Genomic DNA, 25,132 nt, shown 5'->3' with positions numbered 1-25,132 from the left:
AGTGAGTCTTGGAGCTGGAGGAACACTCAGTTTGGTGGTTCTCAGACTTTCCCCTGCCTCAGAATCACCTGGAAGGCCACATGTAAAGCATCAACTGCTCGGCTCCACCCCCCAGGGTTTCTCAGTCAGTAGATCTGGAGTGGATCCGGAGAGTTTATAATATTGGACAGCTTCCTGGGTGTGCCACTGCTGCCAGTCAAGAGACCACACTTTGAGAACCACTGGCTGGGTGGAACAGTGATGAAAACAGTTTCAGGGTTGTGGTGGGGGCAGGTGGCGGGTGAGAGGTGAATCACCATCATCCTGCAGTCGCTGCCCTTTCCTTCCCACACACCTGCCTTGACTGTGGTCCCCAAAGCTTAGCTTGCGCCCGCACACCCCTGCCTTTCCTCTGGTGGTATTTGCAGTCGTGTGTCTAGAAGTGCTAAGACAGAGCACTGTCCTGAGCCCAGTGGCCGGGTCTGAGTTCTCCGTGCATATCTCCTGTACAATTCTTTCTCTAGAGTAAAAACAGTACGTCTTTTACTTTATTCATAATTTTTTGTGCTGATGAAATCCCTGATTCCACTGGTTATTTTGGGTCAACGGCCCTGGGGAGAGTAGAAAAGACAGGCATGTTCTATGCTAATGAAAGGGAACATGGGTGTCACTCGCTGATTTAAGGATTGTGTTGATTTTTTTAAAAAAATGACAAGGATGAGGCTGAGACCAGAGTCCAGTGCTTTCACCTAAGACCTTTGTTGCCCCATTAGTCAAACCGTTTTTTGACATGAATGTGAAGCCAACTACAAAGGGAAGCAGCTGTATGGTGCAGTAGGTGTCCTGGAACGCCAGGAAAAGAATTCGTCTGTTGTGATGTAGAATCGTCGGGCAAGCTCAAACTACCCAGACAGCTGTGAATGACAAAAGATCTCCTGGGTTTTGAGCTTTGGCTGGAAACTTGGTGAGGGTGCCATTTGGTGAGGAATGTGGTAGGTTCTGTTTTTATCATTAGATTCAGGCTGGGACAGAGAGCATGTGAGAGTTCATATTCCACCAGGGATGAGGGGAGACAGTTTCAGTTCAAGAGCCAGTTTGCAGGGGTGGCTGTGAATGTCACCCCAGGAGACCGAGAATACTAAAAGGGTAACTCAGGTGAAGGTGGACAGGCTGCAGAGAGGGTCTGGAGCTGAGAGAAACCTAAGCCAAAACCAGAACACCATGTAGTAAGAAATGATGGAAGAGGCATTGGTTAGCTATACCACATGCAAGGAGTGAAGTGCAGGAACCAAAAAAAGACCTTTGGGCAAAATAAAATCATCTGTAAAAGCACATAGAAATAGCAGTAGTAGCCAGTAGCCCCTAAGTTCTCAGCATTGCAGGAAGAAGCAGGCCACAGGAAGTGAAGGTAAGCAGAACATGTCCACCTGAACTCTAGTCCCCCAAGATGAGCATGGGCCTGCAGTTAGAAGGGCAGGGTGAGGAAGTGCGGACAGGCCAGCGGAGAACAGTGTCAGGGAGGTTCAGGAGAAGGCAGGCATAGGAAGAATTCATGTTCTGGAGAATTCCCTTGGCTCCAGGCTTTGAAAAGGGTCAGGGCCCGTCTCTGCTGACAGCAGGAAGAACACAAAGGTAGTGTCAGGTGTCGAGCTGGGGAGGGAGATGAAGACGGTGATCCTGAGTCCTGCAGTTGAAGAAGTTGGCTGGCTCTGAACACATTGCTTCAGTTACTTGTCACGGATTCTTTTTTTTTTTTTTTTTTAAGATTTTATTTATTTATTTGAGAGCGAGAGAATGAGAGACAGAGAACATGAGAGGGAGGAGGGTCAGAGGGAGAAGCAGACCCCCCGCCGAGCAGGGAGCCCGATGCGGGACTCGATCCCGGGACTCCAGGATCATGACCTGAGCCGAAGGCAGTCGCTCAACCAACTGAGCCACCCAGGCACCCTTGTCACGGATTCTGATGTGCTTTAAAGTGGAATCTGAAAACCTGGTATTCGGGGTGGCCGACCAGGAAACCGCTGCAAGAGTCAAAGACACGTGCCTGCTTTCTCGCTGTACCGGAATAGGAGGCTCAGACGCTCTATCAAAGCAGTAAGGGAACAAATGGGAAGTCTTGCCCTAAACCAAGGAGGCACACTTCTTTCTGTGGCAGGCAAGGGTTTAGAAAAGCCCACTTAAATTGAGGGACACTTCAAAACGATGGCATGATGAGACAAGGCACGACGATGTGCACGTGCTGCTGCTGGCTCTGCAGCGGTGCTGTCAGCCGCTGAGTGGACTTGCTGGTGGATGAGCCCCCCGAACCCATTGGTATCTCTCTTTTTCAGGATAGGATTTTTGGGCCTTGGCCTCATGGGAAGTGGCATCGTCTCCAACTTGCTAAAAATGGGTCACACAGTGACTGTCTGGAACCGGACTGCAGAAAAAGTAAGCATTCATGGGGGTGCTTGTAGGGCGGGGTGGGATGGCACCTTGACCCTTGGAGTTGGAGTGGCTTAAGGATAGGAATCTTCCTGTTACCTCCGCCCAGCGTTCTGCATGCGTAGAGTAGGAGAAGCCAAGTTCTTAGTTCAGGCAGGTGAAGCTGTAGGTATATGAGCTTAGGATGTTTGGTTTTTTATGTTTTCTTTTTCTAATTATTTAAATTCTTAACATATGTGGTAAAAATTGGTTTCAGGTGTAGAATTAAATGTTATATAATTTATATATCATCACAAGTGTCCTCCTCAATACCCATCACCCATTTAGCCCATTCCCTGCCCACCTCCTTCCATCAACTCTTAGTTTGTTCTCTATAGTTGAGAATCTCTAAGCTTTAGATGTTATTATAAAAAGTAAACATTTAGGGGTGCCTGGGTGGCTCAGTTGTTGGGCATCTGCCTTCGGCTCAGGTCATGATCCCAAAGTTCTGGGATCGAGCCCCACATGGGGCTCCCTGCTCCGCGGGGAGCCTGCTTCTCCCTCTCCCACTTCCCCTGCTTGTGTTCCCTCTCTCACTGTGTCTCTCTCTGTCAAATAAATAAATAAAATCTTAAAAAAAATAAAAAGCTCACTAGGATGTTCAGTGCAACTGGAACTCTTAAAAATAAATAAATAAAAAGTAAACATTTAAAAACACTTGGGTATAAAATGAAGTGAAAATTCTCCCTTCTCTGCCATTACCTGAGCTAGCTCACGTCAGATGTTTGTATCCTTTTTTTTTATGCACATGCAAATATATATGTGGGTATATTAGTAATTCATTGATACTGAGTGCATAGAGATAGATCTGCTTCTTTTTAGTGGCTGCACTGTTCTGTCATTGGGATTGTGTTAACAGCACTGTACAGTAGAGCATTTTGCAGTGCTGGAGATGTCCAGTGTCTGCCCTGTCCAGTGTGGTAGCCACTAGCCACATGTGGCTCTTCCAACACTTGAATCATGGCTAGTATGATGGAAGAATTGAATTTTTAATTTTATTTCACTTAAATGTAAATAGTCCCCCATGGCTAGTGCCCACCAAAGTGGACAGGACAGGTTTAGAAGTTCTTAACTTAAGGTGGTGGTCCACCACTTCAAGGATCTGTGCATGCCCTGAAATGGAATTCCAAGTCCAAATGTGTACCTTTTATAAGGGAGAGAGGCCACAGCTCCTCCCATCGAGTTCCTATCCAAGAAAAGGTGAAGAATGGTAGTCTGAGTACCAAGAAACTAAAGCCCTATACTCACCAGGAGCACATGAAGAGAAATTGAGGAAGGACCAGCCTGTTGGGGAGCAAGTGTGGCTCAGCATGTGTTTACAAAGTGATTGAGTGAGCACCCGGTGTGCAGCTGGGTGCAGCTGAAAGGAGGATGGTTGCTGAAGGAGGTGGTAGGGCTAATAGGTTTGAATTAACAAATGGCAAGGTAAAAAAAAAAATTTCACTCTATTGAAACAAAGGCCTTTTCAAGAATAACAAGGAACTGGTTGGAGAGTCAAGAGGGTTGGGGGGAAAGGGCACTGAAAACTGTGCTAAAAAGTTTAGGCTTCAGCTGCTGGGCATTGGGTACCTAAGGCAGGAGTGAGATCTCTCGTCCCATCAGCAGGATAGGTTGTGATTGAAGGTACGGGTAACCAGGAAATGTAGACGCAGACAGTTGCAGAAGCTGGGAGAGTCAGAGGGTTTCCCTTATAAGTACATTCCCCTTTGATAGAAGTGCCTCTGGTCAGCCTGCATCTTGATTGGAAAACCTAAATGTTATATAAACATGGCCATTCTTTCCAAATTAATTTATGGGAAAGCAGGAGAGCAAAGCATTTACGAATCTCGGTTTGGAATCAGACCTAAATCCAAGTCACAGCTGTCTTGCTCACTCTCTCCAGCAAGATTGTTTACCTTCCTAAGCCTCAGAGTTCTCATCTGTAAAATGATGACAGCAAAAGCAAAAGATTAGGAGCGCCTGGGCAGCGCATTCGGTGAAGGGTCTGACTCTTGGTTTCAGCTCAGGTCTGATCTCAGGGTCCTGGGATCGACCCCCACATCGAGCTCCATGCTCAGCGTGGAGTCTGCATTTCGGCTCAGGTCATGATCTCAGGGTCATGATACCAAGCCCCACATCAGGCTCTGCGCTGGGAATGAAGATTGCTTAAGATTCTCTCCCTCTCCCTCTGCAGAATCTCCTCCCCCACTCACATTCACTCTTGCACTCTCTCTGTCAAGGGGGAAAAAAGCCATGTAATTCTTTTACAATCCCTGTGTAATTCTTGTTAAAGGATCTTGATAAAAAATTATTCCCTGGTATAGTAAATGGGAAACATACTTTCACTTTTTCAGAAAAGAAAAAGTAATGAGATCTCTTCCAAACAAAGTTTAAAACATAAAGCTATATACTTAAAGGCTAAGGTGCGTGTGTACCATGATAAGAACACACACCCATCAGCTAAACTGGACAGCTAGGACTTCGTCTGATAGAGGTGGCTCGCTGCAAATCATTGAGATAGGAGAAAGGTCAGTCAGTAAGTTATGTTCAGAATAGTTCTATGGTTAGAAATTTGAGGAAGTACTAATCTCACTTCGTACCACCTAAAATAAATTCCACATAGATTTAAAGGGATACCAACTGAAAGTGGTTATAGCAAATATGATAGGGAAAGGGTAACATACTGATTTTATTAAACACATTGTTTGATAAATCCAAAATAAAAAATTGCACACAAAAGAAACAGGTATTAAATTTAAAAGGTTCAGTAATCAAGAGTAATCAAAATATATCAAACAAACAGTTGCTGTTTTGGGCTGGTTAAATCATCAAGTAGGACATAATTTTTATGTATTTATGGATGCTTGTTTGTTGTTTTTAAATGATGTACTCAGTGCTGGTGATTTGAGACCTTGCTGATGATCATTATAGATTAACAGCTCCATTGGAAAGCCATTTGTCTACATTTATTAAGAGCTTTAAAGCTATTTGGAGCCTGTTTTATTCTACTTTCAGAGACCTAAATTGAAAACATAAAGGAAAGGTATTATACGTGAAGATATTTGTTGGAGTCATTTATAATTAAAAGCAGGCTAGATATCTAACTGCAGGAGAGCCATTAGATAAATTCAGGTGTATCTCAATGGAATATTCTGCAGCCATCTATTATAAATGATAATTATGAAAGGCTACGGTATGGATAAATGTAAATCACACACAGTATTAAAAGTTGGATACAGGGGCGCCTGGCTGGCTCAGTCGGTTAAGTGTCTGCCTTCGGCTCAGGTTACGTTTCCACGGTCCTGGGATCGAGCCCCACATTGGGCTCCCTGCTCAGCGTGGGGAGTCTGCTTCTCCCTCTCCCTCTGCTGCTCCCCCTGCCTGTGCTCTCCTGCTCTCACTCTGTCAAATAAATAAATCTTTAAAAAAAAAAAAAAGATACAAAATAGTAGCTTCACATTATTCTAATTTTTTTAAATGCCTTGGAGAAGGAAATACACTGAAATATTAATGATGTTTTGTAGGGGCGCCTGGGTGGCTCAGACGGTTAAGCGTCTGCCTTCAGCTCAGGTCATGATCCCAGCATCCCCCTGCTTGTGTTCCCTCTCTCTCTGTCTCTATGTCAAATAAATAAAATTTAAAAAAATCTTTGAAATATTAATGATGTTTTGTTATGAGATGTTCTGGGTAATTTTAATTCTCAAGGAAGAAAAGTTCATGCTTTTAGAAACTCCCAGAAATATCTTGGTAAGGAATGGCAGCCTCCCAGCCCCAGCCCTGGTTCCCCAGCACAGTGTGGATAGCCTGGGACAATGGGCAGGTTTTGCCACAGCCAAGACAGCTACAGAGTGCTGCAAACAGGTACTGTTTACATCCTGTTCTTCAAACAGGAATCCTTCAGCAGACACTTGTTTTGTGCTTACTGTGAAGTAGAACATCGTTCTAGGCACCAGGTATGCAAAAACACAAGACGGTCCTTAAGGAACCCCATCCACTTCCCTCAGAAAAGTCAGACCACCAGGGGCGCCTGGGTGGCTCAGTCGGTTAAGCGGCTGCCTTCGGCTCAGGTCATGATCCCAGCATCCTGGGATTGAGCCCCGCATCAGGCTCCCTGCTCAGCGGAAAGCCTGCTTCTCCCTCTCCCTCTCCCCCTGCTTGTGTTCCCTCTCTCACTGTCTCTCTCACTGTCAAATAAATAAATAAAATCTTAAAAAAAAAAAAAGACCACCAGCTCTGGTATCCCTGGCTCCTAGCCTCAGCCTCCTACCTTGGGAGGCCAGCCAGGAGGACTGTGCAGTGTGTCTCTGGCCTGGCTGTTGTGTTTGTTGTGCACTGCCTGCAGCTCACGTTAGGATCTGTGACTTTTGCAGTGTGATTTGTTCATCCAGGAGGGGGCCCGCCTAGGAAGAACCCCCGCTGAAGTCGTTTCAACTTGTGACATCACCTTTGCCTGCGTGTCAGATCCAAAGGCAGCCAAGGACGTAAGGATCCCTTCCCTCCCCTCAATGTCTCAGGTTGTGGCCAGGAAAGCTGGCTGGCCTCCCTGCCTTCTCCCCTGCCCATGAGTGAGTGTCTGTAGCATGTGGGAGGGTTGTATTTCCCATTTGGGGCCATCCCCCATTGTGAAAGTAATCTGCATAAATTAAACACAGCCATCCTTTAATTCAGAACAGAGAATGAAAGTAACTAGGGTCCCTGAGATCTATGCTGACCATCCCCATGTATTCGTATTTGGTTCATGTGGCGAGGTCATATGTTTAGCTCTGGCTGTATTTGTATGTTTTATAAGTTCATGTACAATAGTCATCTTGTTAAATTGGTAACTAGTTTAATCCAAAGAAGCCCAAGAAAATACTGAGGTTATCGTTTAATTGGGAGGTTTTTAGTAAAAAGGAACATGCATGTATTCTTTTTGAAGATAAATGGGAATAAAGTAGAGCTGTTTTTCTCTCTTAATGCTTATTTACTTGCTGCCCCCTCTCAGCCTTAATATTTAGCTCCTAATCAGGAAATGAGCCAAAAAAGTAACAGGATTCTGACCTTAGGTCTAAGGGGCTCCTGGGTGTCTGGCTGGGAGCCCGGGCTATTGCTTCTCCCTTGTGTCCCCACAGCTGGTGCTGGGCCCCAGTGGTGTGCTGCAGGGGATCCGCCCCGGGAAGTGCTACGTGGACATGTCAACAGTGGATGCTGACACAGTCACCGAGCTGGCCCAGGTAGCGGCCTCGTTCATGCTGGCCCTCCAGCGTCCTTGGCAGTTGGAGCCCAAGACTCAGGCTGATTGATTATGCCTGAGTATAGGCAACTTGATTACTCTAGAAGTCAAGCCAGGAGAGGACGAGAGGCCTGTAGCCTTGGGACTAGCCTGTCTTCACTTTCTACTTTCAGAGCCACAGCTAATCTGAATAGCTGCGAGAGGAGAGGTGCCGCCCACCTGGATGGGCATTAGGTCCTGTAGCTGCCTGCCCCACAATGAGAAGCAATCCAGGCTGCCAGCAGGGCCTTTTTGGTTTAAGCAGCCATCTACAGTTGTTACTAACAGTATTCTTCCTCCCTAAGCTGCTGGGCCAAGTGAGGGGGTGGTTACTTCTAGGCCTTGTGTGTTCTGAGAGTGGCTGAAGAGGGAAGGGCAGTGTCTGGAGGAGGTGTGGTCAGCCAAGCCATTGGCACGGTCATGCTTGGTCACTGCAAGAAATTCTAAGTCCATGGGAGTCTGTGGGGAGACCACCGCCCCCCACCCCCGCTTCTCTGTTTACTGCATGTAATTCAGGCATCTCTTTGGGGCCTCGGTATGGAGGGCCAGGTGTTTCCACTTGAAACCCCTGTGAGAGGCAAGACCTTCAGAAGCTATGACTTTCCTTTCCAGGTGATTGTGTCCAGGGGGGGCCGCTTTCTGGAAGCCCCAGTCTCAGGGAATCAGCAGCTGTCTAATGATGGGATGTTGGTGATCTTAGCAGCCGGAGACAGGGGCTTGTATGAGGACTGCAGCAGCTGCTTCCAGGCAATGGGGAAGACCTCCTTCTTTCTAGGTAACACGCCTGCCCACCCATCGGGCCACTGCAGGCCCGGAGGCTGGGTGGGCCACATCCCCTCTAGACTGCACTGATGACAGCGTCAATCCCGCACGGCCTCTCTGCCTGGGGCCCCCATGGGAAAGTTTCCTTTGACTTGCACAGTCAGTGCCTGGAAGGAGGAAGAGCCTGAAGGGTCAGAGCCAGTTCTGTCAGGGGCAGGTGAATGGGGCCTCCCCTGGGTGTAGAGGTGGGTCCGAGCAGGGATGAGGGTGGGCAGAAAGTCCCTGCCCTCGGAATTCTTGGGAAGTGACCGTGATTCTCTGCCCTGGCCAGGTGAGGTTGGCAACGCAGCCAAGATGATGCTGATCGTGAACATGGTACAGGGAAGCTTCATGGCCACCATCGCTGAGGGGTTAACCCTGGCCCAAGTGACAGGCCAGTCCCAGCAGACACTCTTGGACATCCTCAATCAGGGACAGTTAGCCAGCATCTTCCTGGACCAGAAGTGCCAAAGTGAGTTGCCTTTGTCCTCTCCGTGCATTTTACTTGTGATTGGAGCTGAGAAACTGGGTCAGGCCTCTGTCACAGAGCGTTCTCTTCTTCAAGGGCTCACTGGTATGAAAGAGGCACCCTCTCTAATCAGTCTATGCACTCTACCAGAGGGGGTCCAGAGACATGGCAGATGGGTTTGGGGGTACTGGCTGGGAACTGGTTGGTCTCTTCAGTGTCCAAGAGGGAGGAAGTGCTAGATGTTGAGCCCTGACAGTACAGCAGATAGTTTCTTAGTTAGAGTCCATTTAATTCTTCTGATATGTGCTTTCCGTCCTCAGATATCCTGCAAGGGAACTTTAAGCCTGATTTCTACCTGAAGTACATTCAGAAGGATCTCCGCTTAGCCATTGCCCTGGGGGATGCCGTCAACCATCCTACTCCAATGGCAGCTGCAGCCAATGAGGTAACTGCAAGAGGCGGGGCCCAATCTGGCAGCCTTCCCTTGGTTTTTAGTCTTCCTCCCCTCTCTTTGCTTTGTGTCTCTTTGTGTCTCACCTCTTGAGGTGGAAGCTCACATCATTGATTCTAGACAGGAGCATTTAAAAGCATACATTTCCTTCTGAGCCATGCTTATTTCCCTTGTGATTTCTTTGACCTGTGGATGACTTAAAAGTGCGTCAGATAATTGGAGTCGTCCTATGAATCTAATGGGTATTGATTACTGATGTATATCTGTTGTGGTTAAAAAAACACATCCTATGTGATTTTTAACTCTTTAAATTCATTCAGACTTGTTTTGTGGCCCAGCAGATGGTCTGTCTTGGTAGGTGTACCATGTGCACTTACGAAGACTCTGTTCTGCAGTTTTGGGTGCTGTGTTCTGCAAATAATCAGTTAGGTCGAGGTTGGTAGTGTTTTTTAGGTCATCTTTACTGGCGTTTTTCTCTGGTTCTTTCAGTTGCTGAGAGATACTAAAATCTCCAACTATGATTGTAGCATTGTCTGTTTTTCCCTTTAATTCTATTATCTTTGAAACTCTTGTGGCTGGGTCCTTAGCCATTTGTGATGGTCATATCTTCCTGATGAATTTGCCCTTTAATTATTATGAAATGTCCCTCCTTACCTTTGTCTACAAGCCTATAGCCTGGTTTCACTATAGCTGCTACTGTGTTCATGGTATATCTTTTTCCATTCATTTACTTTTAACTTGTGTCTTTATATTTAAATTGTATTCTCTGTATACAGCCTGTCATTGGGGCTTGCATTTTTACCCATTCTGGCATCTGCCTGTTAATTGGAGTGTTTGGTCATTAACATTTGTTTGAGTGACAACAAAGCACCTACATATGCACTTTTTTAAAACAGTTGGGTTTGGGGGAAGGGTTATTTATTTGTTTTAATAAGTTTATTTTAAGTAATCTTATACCTGATGTGGGGCTCAAACTCAGGACCGTAAGATCAAGAGTTGGGTGCTCTACCAACGGAGCCAGCCAGGGGCCGTCGTTTAGAAGGTCAGCTTTCTCAGCCTGACAGAAGGGTAGCCTTAAAAAAGCTGAGCAATACTTCATTACTGTAGAGTTACAATCAAAACCGTATTTTGTGTAAAACACATATACGAAACACATAAATTCATTTATTTTAGAGGCTGTACCTTCTAGATAGTATAAGAGGATACACATTTTCATTCAAGTTAAACAAGTCTCAAGTGGATTGTTCCAGCATAGAAGTAAAGAAACACAGTTCTGCTCTTTTCAGATGTGGCTTTTCATAATATGTAATCAGTCTCCTGTCCCTTCCTTGTCTGCCTGGACATCTCAGAGAACTTAACCTCACCTTTTCAGGTTGCAGTACAGTTTTCACGTTCCCCCCATTTGTTTTGCCTCGGATTCTCTCTTAGCAGTGGACTTCTCTGTGTATTTTATGTAATTTTTTTGTTGATCATCTTTAATTGAAGTTACTTCTGAAGGGTCTGTGTGTGGCTTGTATTGACAGCTTTCTCTGTGAAGTGATTTCTGACTTGCCTCTGCCCTGACTGTAAGATTCATTGGCTTGAAAACAGGTATTTTGGTTAATTTTAGTGGAGCGTGTTGCTTTCTGGAGGGTGTGAATTTAGGCTCCTCACTGGAGCTCAGTGTTCAGGATCTTAAGGTTAATTAGTCCATTAACATTTAGTCTTTGTCTTAAAGTCTATTGATGTGTGGTTGGATTTGGAGGTACCATTTTATCATTTGATTGCTATTTGTCCCTTCTGGCTTTTGTCTGTCTCTCCTTTTTTACTGCCTTTTGGATTATTTGAATATTTCTTAGAATTCCATTTTCTCCATTGGCTTTTTAATAATGCATTGTTTTTCTTTTATCTTTGCTCTAGGGAGTGCAGTATGGAAGGATATGCAATATCCTTAACTTCATGGCCTACTTAGGGTTAATGTTGTACCTCTTCACATAAAACATAGATCCATTTCCCGCTCCCGCCCTCCTCCTTTAAGGCAAGGCTTCTTAACCTGGGCACCATTGCCATTTTGTTGTGGGAGCTGTCCTGTGCATTACAGGATATTTAGCAGCAATATTAGCAGTGTCCTATACCCACTAGAAGCCAACAATGCCCCCTTAGTTGAGAAGAGGCCTGTAGACATTACCATGTCCCTGTGGGGCAAAATAACCCCAGCTTGAGAAGCCCTGCTTTATTTTTTTTTTTAAAGATTTTATTTATTTTGAGAGAGCGTGTACATACACGTGCATGAGTTGGGGGGGCCGGCAGAGGGAAGGGGACAAGCAGACTCCACACTGAGTGTGGGGTCTGATGTGGGGCTTGATCCCACGTGTCTGATACCATGACCTGAGCCGAAATCAAGAGTCGGATGCTCTGAGCCACTAACCACCCAGGTGCCCCAAGAGAACCCCTGCTTTGGGGTATAGATTTCCTGTGTGTTACATCTGCCTTTGTTCTAAACCTACCAGACAATGTTGGAATGTTTTAAGTGGTCATGTGTAAATTTTTTTTAAGATTTTTATTTATTTATTTATTAGAGAGTGAGCGAGAGAGAAACAGCATGAGAGAGGAGAGGGTCAGAGGGAGAAGCAGGCTCCCCGCTGAGCCGGGAGCCCGATGTGGGACTTGATCCCAGGACTCTGGGATCATGACCTGAGCCGAAGGCAGTCGCTTAACCAACTGAGCCACCCAGGCGCCCCAATGTGTAATTTTTTTAATTAAGAGAAAAAATACTTTTCTATTTGTCTAATTTACCATTTCCAGTGTTCTCCATTCTTTTCTGAAGATTTGAATTTCTCTCTGGTATTGTTTCCTTTCAACTGGAAGAACTTGCTTCAGCATTCCCTGTAATGCAGGTCTGCTGGCAACGATTCGTTTTCTTTTCTCTGAAAAGGTCTTTATTTAGCCTTCATTTTGAGTTGACAGCTACACCTGAGCTATAATGGACACTCAATTGTCATGGCTTCAACTGGACTATGTTTTTAAAAAGACAAAGATGCAGCTGACTCTGTGGAAGGAACCTTGTGTCCAACTGCATTTCCTCAGTGTGCCTAGATGCCACACTGCCCTGCTCGAATGGCTTTTTAATTCTCTTCACATTCGTTCATAGTATTCACCTAGTGGCTCTGGAGTGGCTGTCAGCTGCCAAGCACTGTTCTAGGCTCTGGGGACATGTTGGGGGGCCACCTGTTCCCTTCCTTGTGGAGCTTACATTTCAATGGAAGGAGGCACAATATAAGCAGATAGTTATTTAAACAATCTCTGAAGGTCAGAAGTATGAATAAAATAGAACAGAGGAAGAAAAGGTGACCAGGATCAAGTGGTACAGCCACTGCTTTCCATAGGCTGGTCAGGGAAGGCCTTGGAGCGGACTGGGAAGGAGCCAGCCATGCCTAGGGAAAGGCATCCCATGCAGAGGGAAGGGCAAGGGTAGTGGCCCAGAGAGTAACATGGAAAGACCCTGGAGGCAGGAAGAGACATGATTATAATTACTAACTCTGAGCACTTTACCTCCCCCGCTCCGTTTAGTCCTCACGATAACCTTGTTATCTTCTCCATGACATGAAGGACTAGTGATGAAGACAGAAACTGAGGCACTTGGCTCAAGATCAGTGGAGGGTGGCCAGGAGTTGCACCCAGACAGCCTGGACTCCTGGCTGAGCCTGCCTGCCTGACCGCATCTAGAACTACCTCCACAAAGCAGATTGTGTCTTTAAGTCAGCTCTGTGGTCAGAGACTGAGCCCATCTCCTTTTTTTCCAGGTGTACAAAAGAGCCAAGGCACTGGACCAGTCTGACAACGACATGTCTGCCGTGTACCGAGCCTATATACACTAAGCCCTTGATACCCCACCCCACCCCCTCAGTCTTCCCTCTGACCCCTCCTCCTCACATGGGGTTGGGGTCCTGGGACTTAACTCTGGACCAGTCCACCTGTCTCCATCTCCTTTTATACAGACTTTGAGACTTGCCATCAGCACAGCACACAGCGTCACTCCTCCCCTGGAGGTCCTGGGGAGGGGAGGGGTGTCAGCAGGATTGGCCTTTGGGAAAGCTCTTGAGCTGGGCACTGGCCCTGGACTAGGTGGTTGTGTGTTCACACACACACACACACACACACACACACGGTGGCTGTGTGTACGTTCTCTCTCTCTCTCTCTCTCTCTCTCTCTCTCTCTCCCCCTCTCTCCCTCTCTCCCTCTCTCCCTCCCTCTACACACCACACACTGGCTCTCACCCCAGGATAAAAGCTGCCCAGAAACTGCTGCCTGGCTTTTTTTTTTTTCCCCCTTCTGAGCTTGTCTTATCTCAGACCCTTTCCAGTCGAGGAACTACAATCAGCATTAAGAACTGGAAGCCTTTCCACTGCTTCCTTCCTTCAGAGCGAAGAGGCTGTGGTTATGTCCACATCCCGCCCTGGATCCCGCACGTGAAACAGAGGCTCTGGGTCAAGATGAGCCAGCACCGACTCCAAACAGAGGGTCCTCATGGGCCCTCCAACCTCAGGTGACCAGCTGATGAGGATTGTCATGTTTAAGCTACCAATGAGCAACCAACTCTCCATAAATGCCTTTGTGAACTGAAAAGAAATTGGCCAAGTTGAGCGGACACAGGGCTCTGGCTCTCTGGGGAGAGCAGCAAATCGCCAGCACATTAGGTGAGCCCCACAGAAGCCTACTCTCGTCACCGCTCTTGAGCACCTATCCCAGAAGTCACCGTCACTGCAGAGCCCTGGGCTGGGATCAGACTTCCTTGCTTTGGTGTAGGGAGAGCTCACTCCTCACCAGGCTCTTTTAGTATTTGGATTTGCATTCCAGCCCTTGGGAAGGGTATCCTGAGGGCCACCAGGGAGGAGTGAAGAGGGAGGAGAGTGGGGTTCCTTCCTGTTTTCCGTTATGCTGCAGACTTCCACCTCGTTCTGAAGAGTCACTCTGACTGGGTCCCCTCATAGCAGTCCCAGCTTCTCCAGCCTGCTCCTGTACATGTTCCCCACCTGCCCATCTCTTCATTCTCCCTTCGTCCTTTTCTTCCCATGGAGACAGTGTTTCTGTCTGTCCCTTCTTTGGCCCATACCCAGCCTGACCAACGATAGCCATTTCTTAGGCTCAGCTGTTGAAACAGGAACGAGTGTCTTCACTTTAGCAGAAGCATGGTCTTCGATGCTTCCAGGGCCCCAGGGTCTCTCGGGAGGGAAGAGAACTGGGCCTGACCCAACCTGAACTATCTGACCCTAAGAGGTGGATCTAAGACATCCTTGAGACCCTAACATTTCTCCTTGGACAGGGGACCAGAGGGGCTTGGAATGTGGCATAAAAACAAGGAGAAGTCACCTAAAGGATGTCAATGTTCTCTCCCTCTGCATGGGTTGCATTTTCCAAAGTCACACTTTGCAGGTCAGCGTTTCTAGTGAATATAGAGAATGAGACCACACTGGGGTGGGCCCCTCCCCCCTCAACCTTGGCCCATTTGCGCCGATCAGAACCCAGGCTAGGGGATCTCAGAAGACATAGAGGGAGGGCAAGGAAGATGCCTGCGTGTTTTTGGCATAACTTCACTGGGATTTGGAATACTTTTCTGTCTGAACACAAAGCCTGTTCTAGTCCTAGCCAGACATTTTGGGGAGGGTGGGGGGTGGGGGTGGGGAAGATACTGTAATGAAACTGGTTAGTCAATGTTGTCTTAATATTGTTGACAATTCTGTAAAGTTTCTTTTTATGAGTATTTCTGTTTAAGCTATTTCATCTTTGTTTTGAAATCCTTCCCTTTTAGGAGAAAATGTGACACTTGTGAAAAAGCTTGTAAGAAAGCCCCTCTTGCGCGACTCCCTTTTTTTTTTCCTTTAAACCTCCTTTAAATGACAAATCTAGGTAATTAAGGTTGTGAATTTTTATTTTTGCTTTGTTTTTAATGAACATTTGTCTTTCAGAATAGGATTGTGTGATAATGTTTAAATGGCAAAAACATGATTTTGTGCAATTAACAAAAAGCTACTGCAAGCAAAATAAAACGTTTCTTGGTAACACAATTGTGACTGATTACCTCGGCAGTGCTTACTGCCTGCGCCCAGAGGAGGGAGGAGGGCCGGGAGCGCCGGGACTGTCGGCTCAGTGGGCTCCTTCCTCCCGACCCAACGGAACCCGAGAGCTCAGCGCGCGGAGGGCGAGGCCGAGCAGGAACAGGCTGCCCCGCCAGCCAATCGCCGGGCGCGGCGAGAACAAGCCATCCCGGTGGCCAATCAATGAGAGCAAGCGGAGCAGGGCGCCCTATCAGAGCTGGGGAGGGGCGGGACAAGCGGCCGCCGCGCTCCACCCCGAGAGTGGCGGGGGATGTGGCGCCCGAGCGCCCAGCGCCCCGGGTAGGTGCCGGCGGCCGCTTGGGAGAGCCGGCGCAAGCGGGTTCGCGCAGCCGCCAGCCTCGATTTGGAGCGCCAGCTCGGCCGGTCGGAGGCGGGGGAGGGGGCCTGAGAGAGGGGCGGGCGCGCGCGGAGCCAATCGGCGGCGGGGGTGGGCTCGGGCGCCGCGGGCGCACTGACGGCCGGTGGACCGAGCCTCAAGCGGACGGCGAGCCGGGGACCGTTGCTGAGCGGCGGCGATGGCGACCGCGATGTCAGCGACGGCGGCGGAGCGAGCGGTGCTGGTGAGGCGCGCGGGCGGGGCGGGGCGAGGCGGGGCTGGGGACGGCGGGCCCGGGCGGCTGACCGCCGGCCTGTCCCCGCAGGAGGAGGAGTTCCGCTGGCTGCTGCACGACGAGGTGCACGCAGTGCTCAGGCAGCTGCAGGACATCCTCAAGGTAAGGCTTCTGGCGGGCCGGCGCCGCTGCGGCTCCTTCCCGGGCCACCGCGCCTGCCTCCCGAGCGCCTGCTGTGGACGCGACGCGCGTTGTACAGACCAGGCCCTACCCCAGTGGACTTGGCGTCCAGTCGGGGCACCACTACATGATTGCCCACTTAATCACAAGCAGCTGTGTGAGAGTGCTGGGCTGGGCCTGGAATGAGCCCCCGGCTAGGGGGTCGGGGTTGGGGTCAAGGAATGCTTCCTTTGAAGCTGTGATCTCAAGGTCTCCAGCATCATACTCAACCTCATGGGGCCTCCCTTTCGCAAGAACGAGGTTGCAGTACCGGCCTCACGGGGCTGTTCTGAAGATAAGTCAACTCACAAAAATGTCCAGGCATTGCGTACTATGGCCAGAATTTCGAGTTACCATGAGTAGTGTCATTCCCTGACTCTGCTCCCTACACTGGAGCATCTTAACCAAGCCTGGAGGTCATCTCTGTTCTATATCCCTGACTGAGTTGGGCATGAGGGAGGCGTCCAGGGAATGTGGAAGGAACAGCTATCCACTCTGGTAGGACCTGAAACTCAGGTGGTGGGGGAGGGGCCAGAGAAATGGGAAGGTGCCCTGGAGGCTTGAGAGGAGCCCACTTTGTCCCTACCCTGGCCAACCCAGGAATGGGGCTTCTGGAAGGAGTGGTGAGCTGGATTGGGTGAACTTTACTCCACTGCCCTCTGCCCCTCCAGGAGGCCTCGCTCCGCTTCACTCTGCCATGCTCTGGTACAGGCACCGAGGGGCCTGCCAAGCAGGAGAACTTCATCCTTGGCAGCTGTAGGTGAGCCAGGCTGAGCAGAACCAAGAGGGATGGACTGCTTGGAAGGGGGACACCTGGGATACTGCACAGCCAAGGCCCTGCCATGCAGACTGATTTCAGCCCCAACATCCAGAGGGTGTGCTGTGCTGTGGGACAGCCTGGGCCATCCTGTGACAGCCAGGGGCAACCTGCTGGGAGGGCTAGGTGGTGGGAAAGGGCAGCCGCAGGCACTGCTCTGACCCCCGCGTGTTGCAGCACAGACCAGGTGAAGGGCGTGCTGACTCTGCAAGGGGACGCGCTGAGCCAGGCGGTGAGTCCCCCAGCCCCGCTTCCCCCTTTCCCTGCTGCTGGAGGATCCAGTGGGGAAGAGTGAGGGGGCCTCCTGCTGAGCTTTGCCTTTACCAGTTGGCTGTGTGACCCTGGGCAGGATCCTTGACCTCTCTGGGCCTCAGTTTCCTCATTTGTGAAATAACAACCCACCCCGCCAAACCTCCTCTGGAATTGGTGTGTGGCTTCAGTGAGAGGTGCTGGAAGAGGGATGCTTTGCACACAGCCTGGCCCTGAGTCTGGGCCCAGTGAAGCGTGGGCAATGGCGGGATTAGGCTGGCCCCAATTCAAAGTGGAATCAGCCAACACCTGAGCTCCGTCTGTGCCAGGCCCCAAGATGTGGGGGAAGGTGCCTCTCCTCCAGCAGTGGGTGTTCAGTCCATTGGCCTGTATCCATGCTCCCTTTCTGCCCACAGTCACACCTCCTCCCAGCTGAGGCCACCTTCCCCTTTCTCTTTTCCCTTTCGTTTCTTTGTGGCTCCTCTTGGGCCTGAGTTCCTGTTTCCTGACCTCCCTGTTCACACCCCAAATGGCCAAGGTGCTGGGAGACTTTCTGCCCTGTGGAATGACTGGGGCCTGAGCCACCACACACACCCCGTGTCTGCCCCCTGCTCAAGGTCTCAGAGTGGCCAGAAGCAGGAGGGCGGTCCTCCTGCTTATACACTCTTGCCCAGCAGGACGTGAACCTGAAGATACCCCGGAACAACCAGCTGCTGCACTTCGCCTTCCGAGAGGACAAGCAGTGGAAGCTGCAGCAGGTAGTTGGGCCCTTCCCCTGCCAGGGCTCAAGCCACAAGCTCAGGCAGGCAGGGGCAGGCCTGAGCAGCACTGAGGCCTCCTGGTGTGGCCATGGGGGACTTAAGGCCGCAGCAAGCCTGGGAGGGTGTTTCCTAGCAGCAAAGCTGGCGCAGGCAGTGCCTGGGGCTCCAGAGCCTCACCTAGAGGGAGGTGAGAACCTATTCTGTCTGTAGGCCCCTGGGCCCCAATGGGAACCACGGGGATCTTCTGGAACAAGGAACTCCCCTTCCCAGAGCCTCCAGGGGCTTCCACTGGCTCCTGGGGACAAAGTCCGTGCTCCCTACCAGCTCCTGTGTGATTAGACCCTGCTCCTCCACCTCAGGGCCTTTGCCCATGCTCCTTGCTCTGCCTGGAGCCCTCTCTTGCTGCTTTTCTCATCACTTGGGTGATGCCCAAGAGGCATCTCCCTCAGGCCTCCCTTGACCTCCAGCTAAAGAGGCTCCTCCTGCAGAGTCACCCTCTTGTCCTTTGCAAGTCACTCAGTGTGTTATCTTGTGCCTTTGCTCTGCTACCATCTGTTCTCCTTTAGAAGGTGAGCTGTGCGATGGCAGGCCTGCCAGAGTCTGTGCCATGTGCCCAGCACCCAGTCAGGGCCTGGCTTCGGGGGGCACAGAAAGGACAGCTGGCGGGGAAGGGTCAGGCAGGCAATACCTCAGGGTGAGGGCCCGTCATCTGGGGCCCTGGAGACTGTGGCTTCTCTGAAGTTGGCATCTCTTCCTCCTGAGGCCCAGCCCACTGACCTCTCAGTGGGCATTTTTTTCAGATCCAGGATGCCAGGAACCACGTAAGCCAGGCCATTTACCTCCTTGCCAACCGGGATGAAAACTACCAGTTCAGGACAGGAGCAGAGGTCCTCAAGGTGAGCTGCCTACAGGAACAGGGGAAGCAGGATCCCTATGCCTACCCCTGGCCCTGACCCCTGACCAGGCCCCTGGAGAGCTCTGCCTCCACATCCTCAGGTGCAGCTGATGGTGGACCCATCACCTCTCAGTGTGCACATATCCAAGCAGACACAGGCAAATGAGTCGCAGCCCGGGTTCCAGACTCAGACCTGGGTTCTGATCCCAGGGCCTTCACTGTAAGCTGTGCAACCCCAGGTCACTTTCTTAGCCGTTCTGTGCCTCAGTAGCCTCACCTATAAAAGGGGGCCATGGTGTCGCCACTAGCAGTTGGGATGATGCAGGTGGAGCAGCCCCTGGCACATGCTCAGTGGATAGCAGCTGCTAGCAGCTCTACTAGCCATAGGGAAACCCTTGGGATTTGCAAAGTGAATTCACATGGTGTGGAGGGAAGAGCTGCTCTTCTATGCCCCCAACTCGTGCTTTAGCTCTGTCCCTGACTTGCTCTATGTCTGTAGGTGATTCACCTACCCTCTCTGGACCTCTGGGTCCTCATATGAACACTTAGAACTAGATGGACTAAAGTCCCTCCCAGAACTGGGACCACCCTGGGTGTAGGCAGTGCAGCCCCCATGCCTCCATCCAAAATTTCCCTTTCCTAGAAGCCAGGTCACCCCCACCCCCATCGCAACATCTGAAGCAGTGGAAGTTGGGGCTCTGGGGAGTTCAGGCCAGAGCTTTGGTCCGTGGCAAAGGAAAAGGATGAGTTCCAGATGGTTCCACTGTTCACTAGCTATGTGACCTTACCTCTCTGGAGCTTCACCTTTGAAAACGGTCTGGTGCCCACCTTAAGACCTCAACTTACCCATCCTATCACCTCCTCCAGGAAGCCCTCCCTGGCTCCTTGCACCCAACTGGGATTAAGGCCTCTTCCTCTAAGCTCCTTCATTGCCTGCACCCCCATCCACAAAGCCCTCATGCCCTTGGGACTAACTCCAGGGATCTTCCATCTTCCATTCCGCATTGGACCAGCACCCAGGATCCCATGCAATAGAACCTCCTGGACAGATGGTGAACAGTGCAGACGTCCAGTCCCCCACTCGCAGCTAGAGCCCAAATATCTGCACCTTTAACAAGCCCCACACTGTAGGGGTTCAGGCCTTGAGAGTGTGACCACCCGAGGCAGGAGCTGGGAGCTACCATGACTTGGTCAGTACCTATGCGGGAGGGCGGGGGCTGCCCTTGCAGCAGCTATGACTGGCCCCCTCCCCACAGCTGATGGACGCTGTGATGCTGCAACTGACCAGAGCCCGCAACCGGCTCACCACCCCGGCCACCCTTACTCTGCCTGAGATCGCTGCCAGTGGCCTCACGGTCAGTGCCTTAGGGCAGCCCCTGCTCCAGGAGAGGGAATGCCGCTGAGGAGCCCAGCTTGCCCCCTGGGAGGGACACAGGGGTGTGACGGGGTCCTGGAAACCCCAAACTGTTGTCAGTCGGAGGTCTAGGTCTATGCCACAATTTTCTGGGATAAGGTCCTTGGCGTCCATCTTGCATCCCCCAGATACCCCTGGTCTGGGTCAGTGGTTCCCAAGCCTGGTGCAGGAAGCTACCCGGGGCACCGGGAAGAGTCTGGAAGCCCCAGTCTATAGGCTGGGGAATGGGGTCCCCCAGGCGGTTCTGCCTGGCCCCTCATCCCACCTGCTTGCCTGGTCCTCGTCCCCAGCGGATGTTTGCCCCTGCCCTGCCCTCCGACTTGCTTGTCAACGTCTACATCAACCTCAACAAACTCTGCCTCACCGTGTACCAGCTGCATGCCCTGCAGCCCAATTCCACCAAGGTGAGGGGGACCCCACTTGCCCCCCACCCCCAAGTGCCTTGCAGCCTCTTGGGCCTGACTGGGTCTGATGCTCTTATGCTTAGAACTTCCGTCCAGCTGGAGGCGCTGTGCTCCACAGCCCTGGGGCCATGTTGTAAGTATGGGGGGGGGAGCGGGGGGGAACCCTGGAGCACCCTGCCCGCCCCAACTTTCTGCACCTTGGGGGCTGGGGGGGGCGGGCTGGTCAGGCCACCCCCAGGGACCCTCCTTCTCCCCCCAGTGAGTGGGGCTCCCAGCGCCTGGAGGTGAGCCACGTGCACAAGGTGGAGTGTGTGATCCCATGGCTCAACGACGCCCTCGTCTTCTTCACTGTGTCCCTGCAGCTCTGCCAGCAGCTCAAGGATAAGGTGGGGTGGGGACTGTGGGGGGGGGCGGGCCTCTCTCTCAGACAGATGGGGCCAGCCAGATAGCAGGCTGCTAAGCCTTCTCATTTTGGAGGGATTCCAAGGACTCTTGTCACACTCCCAAAGCACCCCCAAATCTTAAGGTCCTTTGTACCTTCCACACACACCAGGCAGATGGGCCACAATGTGGCTGAGCAACAATACCCTCTCCCCCTGACACATTGCCCTTGAATGACCTTGAAATCTCACCTGGGTCAGAGGGTTCAGCAGGGGTGAAGCCCCCTACCACCTCCATTCACCATGTCCCCCCACCTCTCTCCCTCCCCAGATCTCCGTGTTCTCCAGCTACTGGAGCTACAGGCCTTTCTGAGCAGAGCACCCGAGAGCCTGACCCCCAGGGAAATGGCCCTTGTCCCCCTCACCCATCCCCCCAAGAATGCTGGCCAGAGCCAGAACCGGGCAGCCTGGGCTATTATTTATATCCCTCTTCTCCCCATCCTGCCCATCACATTTGCACAGATGGAAATGAACACTGGAACCACTGAGAGACAGGGATGCTGACTTGCTTTTCATTTTGTAGGGGGTGGTCAGGAAGGTGGGGCGGGGGGGTCAGGAAGGCAGAGCCCAGAGGTGGCCCACATTCCAAACCCTGCCCTCCCTGCACAGTGGGAACCTTTGGACTCAGGGTGGCGCCAGGCCCAGGGCTCTCCTTCCCCCTCCTTTTTCTGCCTTCTGAGCTGCCCAGGATGGTACGTGCAGCGGTACGCCCCCCCTCCAGTGGAGGGTGAGGAGTGGATGGTGGCCCTAAGCTGTGAGTCAGGAGGGCAGACAGAAGCCATCCACCGCCAGCTGTGGTGCCCTTGAATGTGCTTGCTCCATATCCCTGACAAGGCCTCCAGGAAATAAAGATCATCTGACTTTACCTGGAGCGTCTGTCTGTCTGTCTGTCTGAGTGAAGACCAGGCTGGGGATCCCAAATAGTCAGGACCTGGGGGGGGTACCCAATGATGGAGCCCCTGGCCTCCCTGTCCCACCTTTGAGGGGGTCCTCAAGCCGCTAGGGGACTGAGTGGGCTGGGGACAAGGTTTCGGCCTGAGGGTTGGGCCCCTGAGCTGGAGCCCAGCTTCGCCTCCTGTCAGCAGCTGCTGTGTGACCTGGAGCTGTGAGGGAGCAGGTGGGCATCCGGAGAAAGCAGTGAGCGCCCACACTGCCCACCCCTGACGGGAAGCTCGGAACACACTCCAGACTCAGGCTCTGGGCAAACAAGGCTTTGTTACTGTTGCCCAGCAGGACACAGGCGGGGGGGGCTGGTGGGCTCGCCGTGTTAAGGTTCCAGGGCCAAGTTATCCACTCCCCTGGGGTGTTCCTGCAAGAGAGGCTTCACTCGTGGGTGCCCTGCCGGCCCCTCCCCACAGGAGCCCCAACACCCTCCTCTCCCCAGGGCAGTTCCAGACTGTCCCTGACACCGGCCCAGCCCCGGGGGCCAGTGGGGTTCACCTGCTCGGGGCTCACCTGCTCGGGGCTCACCTTCTGGGGTCTGGAGGCGCGGCGACTGCAGGAGCTGTGGCAGCAGCAGTGGGTACAAACGAGCAGCATCAGGAGCAGCACGGTGCCTGGGGGTGGGACAGGTGCCCAGATATGGCCCTCGGCCAGGTCTAGGACAGGAGGTCAAGAGGGGCCGGGGGCCAAGGCCGCACTCACCGAGGAAAATGAGGAAGATGATGAAGGCAGCAGTGTCCCAGTTGGACTGGAACAGCTCATGGCTCCTCAGTTTCCCCAGCACTTCCTGGGCTGTGGTCTCCAGCTCTTTCTCCAGGTCTTCCGCCAAGTCCATCTCAGCTTGAGGCCTCTGGGTGCCACCTGCCCCGGCCCCCCAGGGGCTGCCTCAGAACCCTGTTCTCTGGAGCTGGGCTGCATCCAGGCCTCCCGCAGTCCAGCCCCTGCCCTGCCCCTGCCCCCCTCCCACGCCACCCCTCGGCCCCTGCCCTGTCCCTTCCCGCTCCCCCCGCCAGGTCCCCACCAGCCTCCGAGCTCCCCCAGCCAGGCAGGTCCCTGGTCCGGAGAACACCAACTACTTCCTGCTTCCGGATCCGCGAAAGTTGCCACCTGAGGCCCTTGCACCTTGGCAACCAGTCCCACCCTTCCCAGGGGGTGGCCAGACGCCGGAGGGCGGGGCCTGTGCCCAGCAGGTGTGCTTACAGCCTCCCGACAGCAGCAGGTGCTGCGGGACCCAGGGAGGTAGCCACGGCCCCCTAAGCCTCTTCATGGGCGGATTTTTCCCTTTTTCCCAGTAGACCAGATGAGCAGCCTGGAACACAGTGTGCCCTGGGCCTCTGCGGACCTCATGAATGAAGACAGGAGGGAGGGAAGAAGACAGTAGGAAGGGAAGGTGGGAGGGAGGGGCGGGAAACGTGGTTTCCATTCCTCCCTTTCCTGGGCAGGTGGGATTTTCCGGGCACTGTACTAGGAGTCTTCTGTATCCATGTTTGCTCTAATCCTCAGGATAATCCTTACGAGAAGATGATTATTCTCTCTCAAACAAGCTCTTCCCCCCGGAACTTGGGGACCTGGGGCCCCGACGCTGGCCAGAAAGGCAGCTCTCACTCCTTGCCTTCAGCGCAGGCGCGTCCAGGCCCAACTGGGGGCCAGAGACTGCTCAGCACCGGAGGTTGGCCGTGAGCCAGGTGGACACAATTTCTGGTGCTTGTGGTGCTTGTGGTCTAGCAGGGGAGAACGCCTCAGCTAGTGTCAGGCTCCACACTGAAGACCACACATCTACCACTGGGTGTGTCCTCGAGGCAACCCTCAAGTGGCTCTTACCATTCTCCCCACTTACAGGTATGAAAGGTGCCGCCTTGAGAAGTTTAGCAACCAGCTCAAGTCACACACCTAATGCACTCATTTCCTGTTTCTGCTATAACATACCACCACACACTTAGTGGCTTGAAACAATCCAAATTTATCGTCTTACGGTTCTGGAGGTCAGAGTCTAAAACAGGTCGGCAGGGCTGTGTTCCTTCTGAAGGCTCTAGGGGACAATCCGTTCCTTGCCTTTTCTAGCTTCTAGTGGCCACGCACATTCCTTTGTTCATCGCAGTCTCTGCTTCCATCCTGGTCTTCTCTGACCCTGACCCTCCTGGCCTCCCTCTCACGAGGACCCCTGGGATTACATTGGCCCACAGGATGATCTCACCATCAGAATCCTTAATGACATCTGCAAAGTCCCTTCTGCTGGGTAAGTTAACATATTTGTTCCAAGGTTCCAGGGATTAGGATGAAGACATCTTTGGGAGCCATGATTCTGCCAGCCGTACCCGGAGTGAGCAGAGAAGCAGAACTGGGACCCAGGCATTCAGATCCCAGAGCCCTTGACCAGCATATTCTAGGGTCTCCTGGGTCCCCTTCTTTTACCCTACAATCCCTCCGTCCCATTCCGAGATCTCAGATGCAGGGTCGTTTTGAAGCAACTGGAGTGTTATTGCCAAAGGAGGGGCGGGGCGTGCAGCCACTGTGGAAAACAATCAGGTACTGCCTCAGAAAGTCACACGTGGTGATATCAAACACACAGCTTTTCCACTCCGAGGTATAGACCCAAGAAAACTGAAAAGGTTCTCAAAGACTTGTGCACAACTCTTCAACAGTGGCACTGATCACAAGAGCCAAAAGGTGGAAACAGCCCAAGCGTCCATCAGCTGATGAACAGATAAAACACCCTGCGATCTGTCCATACTGTGGCACATTATTCAGCCATACAGAAGAATCAAGTACTAACAACTGCTACAATATGGATGCACCTCAAAAATATGGTGCTCAGTGAAAGAGGCCAGACACAAGAAGCCACATAGTGTGTCGTTGTGTTTCTGTGAAACATCCAGAATAGGCACATCCATAGACAAAGTAGTTAGTGGTAGCCAGGGGCTGGGGAAAGCGGGGGAAGGGGAGTCAGTGCT

At 51.7% G+C, this 25,132-nt stretch overlaps 3 protein-coding genes across 12 annotated transcripts in view; 2 read left to right on the top strand and 1 right to left on the bottom strand.

Moving 5' to 3' along the window:
* The window catches only part of GLYR1 (glyoxylate reductase 1 homolog), a 34,861-nt gene extending 19,423 nt beyond the window's left edge, over positions 1 to 15,438 (top strand). For 2 of the 7 annotated variants that reach the window (XM_035022207.1, XM_035022202.1), the window contains 8 exons: positions 2,310 to 2,409; positions 6,312 to 6,374; positions 6,792 to 6,902; positions 7,533 to 7,634; positions 8,285 to 8,447; positions 8,766 to 8,945; positions 9,263 to 9,387; positions 13,176 to 15,438. In XM_035022207.1, the coding sequence (XP_034878098.1) occupies positions 2,310 to 2,409; positions 6,312 to 6,374; positions 6,792 to 6,902; positions 7,533 to 7,634; positions 8,285 to 8,447; positions 8,766 to 8,945; positions 9,263 to 9,387; positions 13,176 to 13,250 (919 nt within the window). In that variant the 3' untranslated portion in view covers positions 13,251 to 15,438. The remainder of the gene's footprint in view (positions 1 to 2,309; positions 2,410 to 6,311; positions 6,375 to 6,791; positions 6,903 to 7,532; positions 7,635 to 8,284; positions 8,448 to 8,765; positions 8,946 to 9,262; positions 9,388 to 13,175) is intronic. The other 5 variants (XM_035022209.1, XM_035022206.1, XM_035022208.1 and 2 more) reach the window with 3 other exon arrangements.
* Positions 15,439 to 15,922: 484 nt separating this feature from the next.
* ROGDI (rogdi atypical leucine zipper) lies at positions 15,923 to 22,104 on the top strand. Of its 4 annotated transcripts, none has more exons than XM_035022199.1 (11): positions 15,923 to 16,049; positions 16,131 to 16,202; positions 16,931 to 17,019; positions 17,254 to 17,308; positions 18,003 to 18,083; positions 18,887 to 18,982; positions 20,238 to 20,336; positions 20,785 to 20,799; positions 20,883 to 20,932; positions 21,059 to 21,185; positions 21,511 to 22,104. In XM_035022199.1, exons 1-11 carry the CDS (start codon positions 16,005 to 16,007, stop codon positions 21,550 to 21,552), a joined length of 771 nt encoding a protein of 256 aa, XP_034878090.1. In that variant the 5' UTR covers positions 15,923 to 16,004; the 3' UTR covers positions 21,553 to 22,104. The 4 variants fall into 4 exon arrangements, with proteins under 4 accessions (XP_034878090.1, XP_034878088.1, XP_034878087.1 ...); XM_035022197.1 differs by having other exon boundaries at positions 20,770 to 20,799; XM_035022196.1 differs by having other exon boundaries at positions 20,686 to 20,799.
* Positions 22,105 to 22,460: 356 nt separating this feature from the next.
* SMIM22 (small integral membrane protein 22) lies at positions 22,461 to 23,149 on the bottom strand. Its single transcript, XM_035022200.1, has 3 exons — positions 22,884 to 23,149; positions 22,695 to 22,795; positions 22,461 to 22,548 (listed from the first exon to the last, which is right to left on the bottom strand). The coding sequence occupies exons 1-3, from the start codon at positions 23,014 to 23,016 to the stop codon at positions 22,507 to 22,509; spliced, it is 276 nt and encodes a 91-aa protein (XP_034878091.1). The 5' UTR covers positions 23,017 to 23,149; the 3' UTR covers positions 22,461 to 22,506.
* Between the last annotated feature and the right edge of the window lie 1,983 nt (positions 23,150 to 25,132).

This window comes from Mirounga leonina, unplaced genomic scaffold (assembly GCF_011800145.1).
Source record: "Mirounga leonina isolate KUSES-001 unplaced genomic scaffold, KU_Mleo_1.0 Mir_175, whole genome shotgun sequence".
Lineage (NCBI taxonomy): Eukaryota > Metazoa > Chordata > Mammalia > Carnivora > Phocidae > Mirounga > Mirounga leonina.
The sequence above is the reverse complement of the archived record's forward strand: the minus strand, read 5'-3'. Positions and strand labels throughout refer to the sequence as shown.

What these genes read in the sequence shown, in the direction of transcription:
- ROGDI (XM_035022196.1), top strand. Translation starts at nt 16,005, where the DNA reads ATGGCGACCGCGATGTCAGCGACGGCGGCGGAGCGAGCGGTGCTG. An exon ending in AGCTGCAGGACATCCTCAAG is followed by an intron (nt 16,203 to 16,930) that starts GTAAGGCTTCTG and finishes CTGCCCCTCCAG; the next exon opens with GAGGCCTCGCTCCGCTTCAC. An exon ending in TGCAGCCCAATTCCACCAAG is followed by an intron (nt 20,800 to 20,882) that starts GTGAGGGGGACC and finishes TCTTATGCTTAG; the next exon opens with AACTTCCGTCCAGCTGGAGG.
- SMIM22 (XM_035022200.1), bottom strand. Translation starts at nt 23,016, where the DNA reads ATGGACTTGGCGGAAGACCTGGAGAAAGAGCTGGAGACCACAGCCCAG. An exon ending in CATCTTCCTCATTTTCCTCG is followed by an intron (nt 22,796 to 22,883) that starts GTGAGTGCGGCC and finishes TCCCACCCCCAG; the next exon opens with GCACCGTGCTGCTCCTGATG. An exon ending in AGAAGGTGAGCCCCGAGCAG is followed by an intron (nt 22,549 to 22,694) that starts GTGAGCCCCGAG and finishes CCTCTCTTGCAG; the next exon opens with GAACACCCCAGGGGAGTGGA.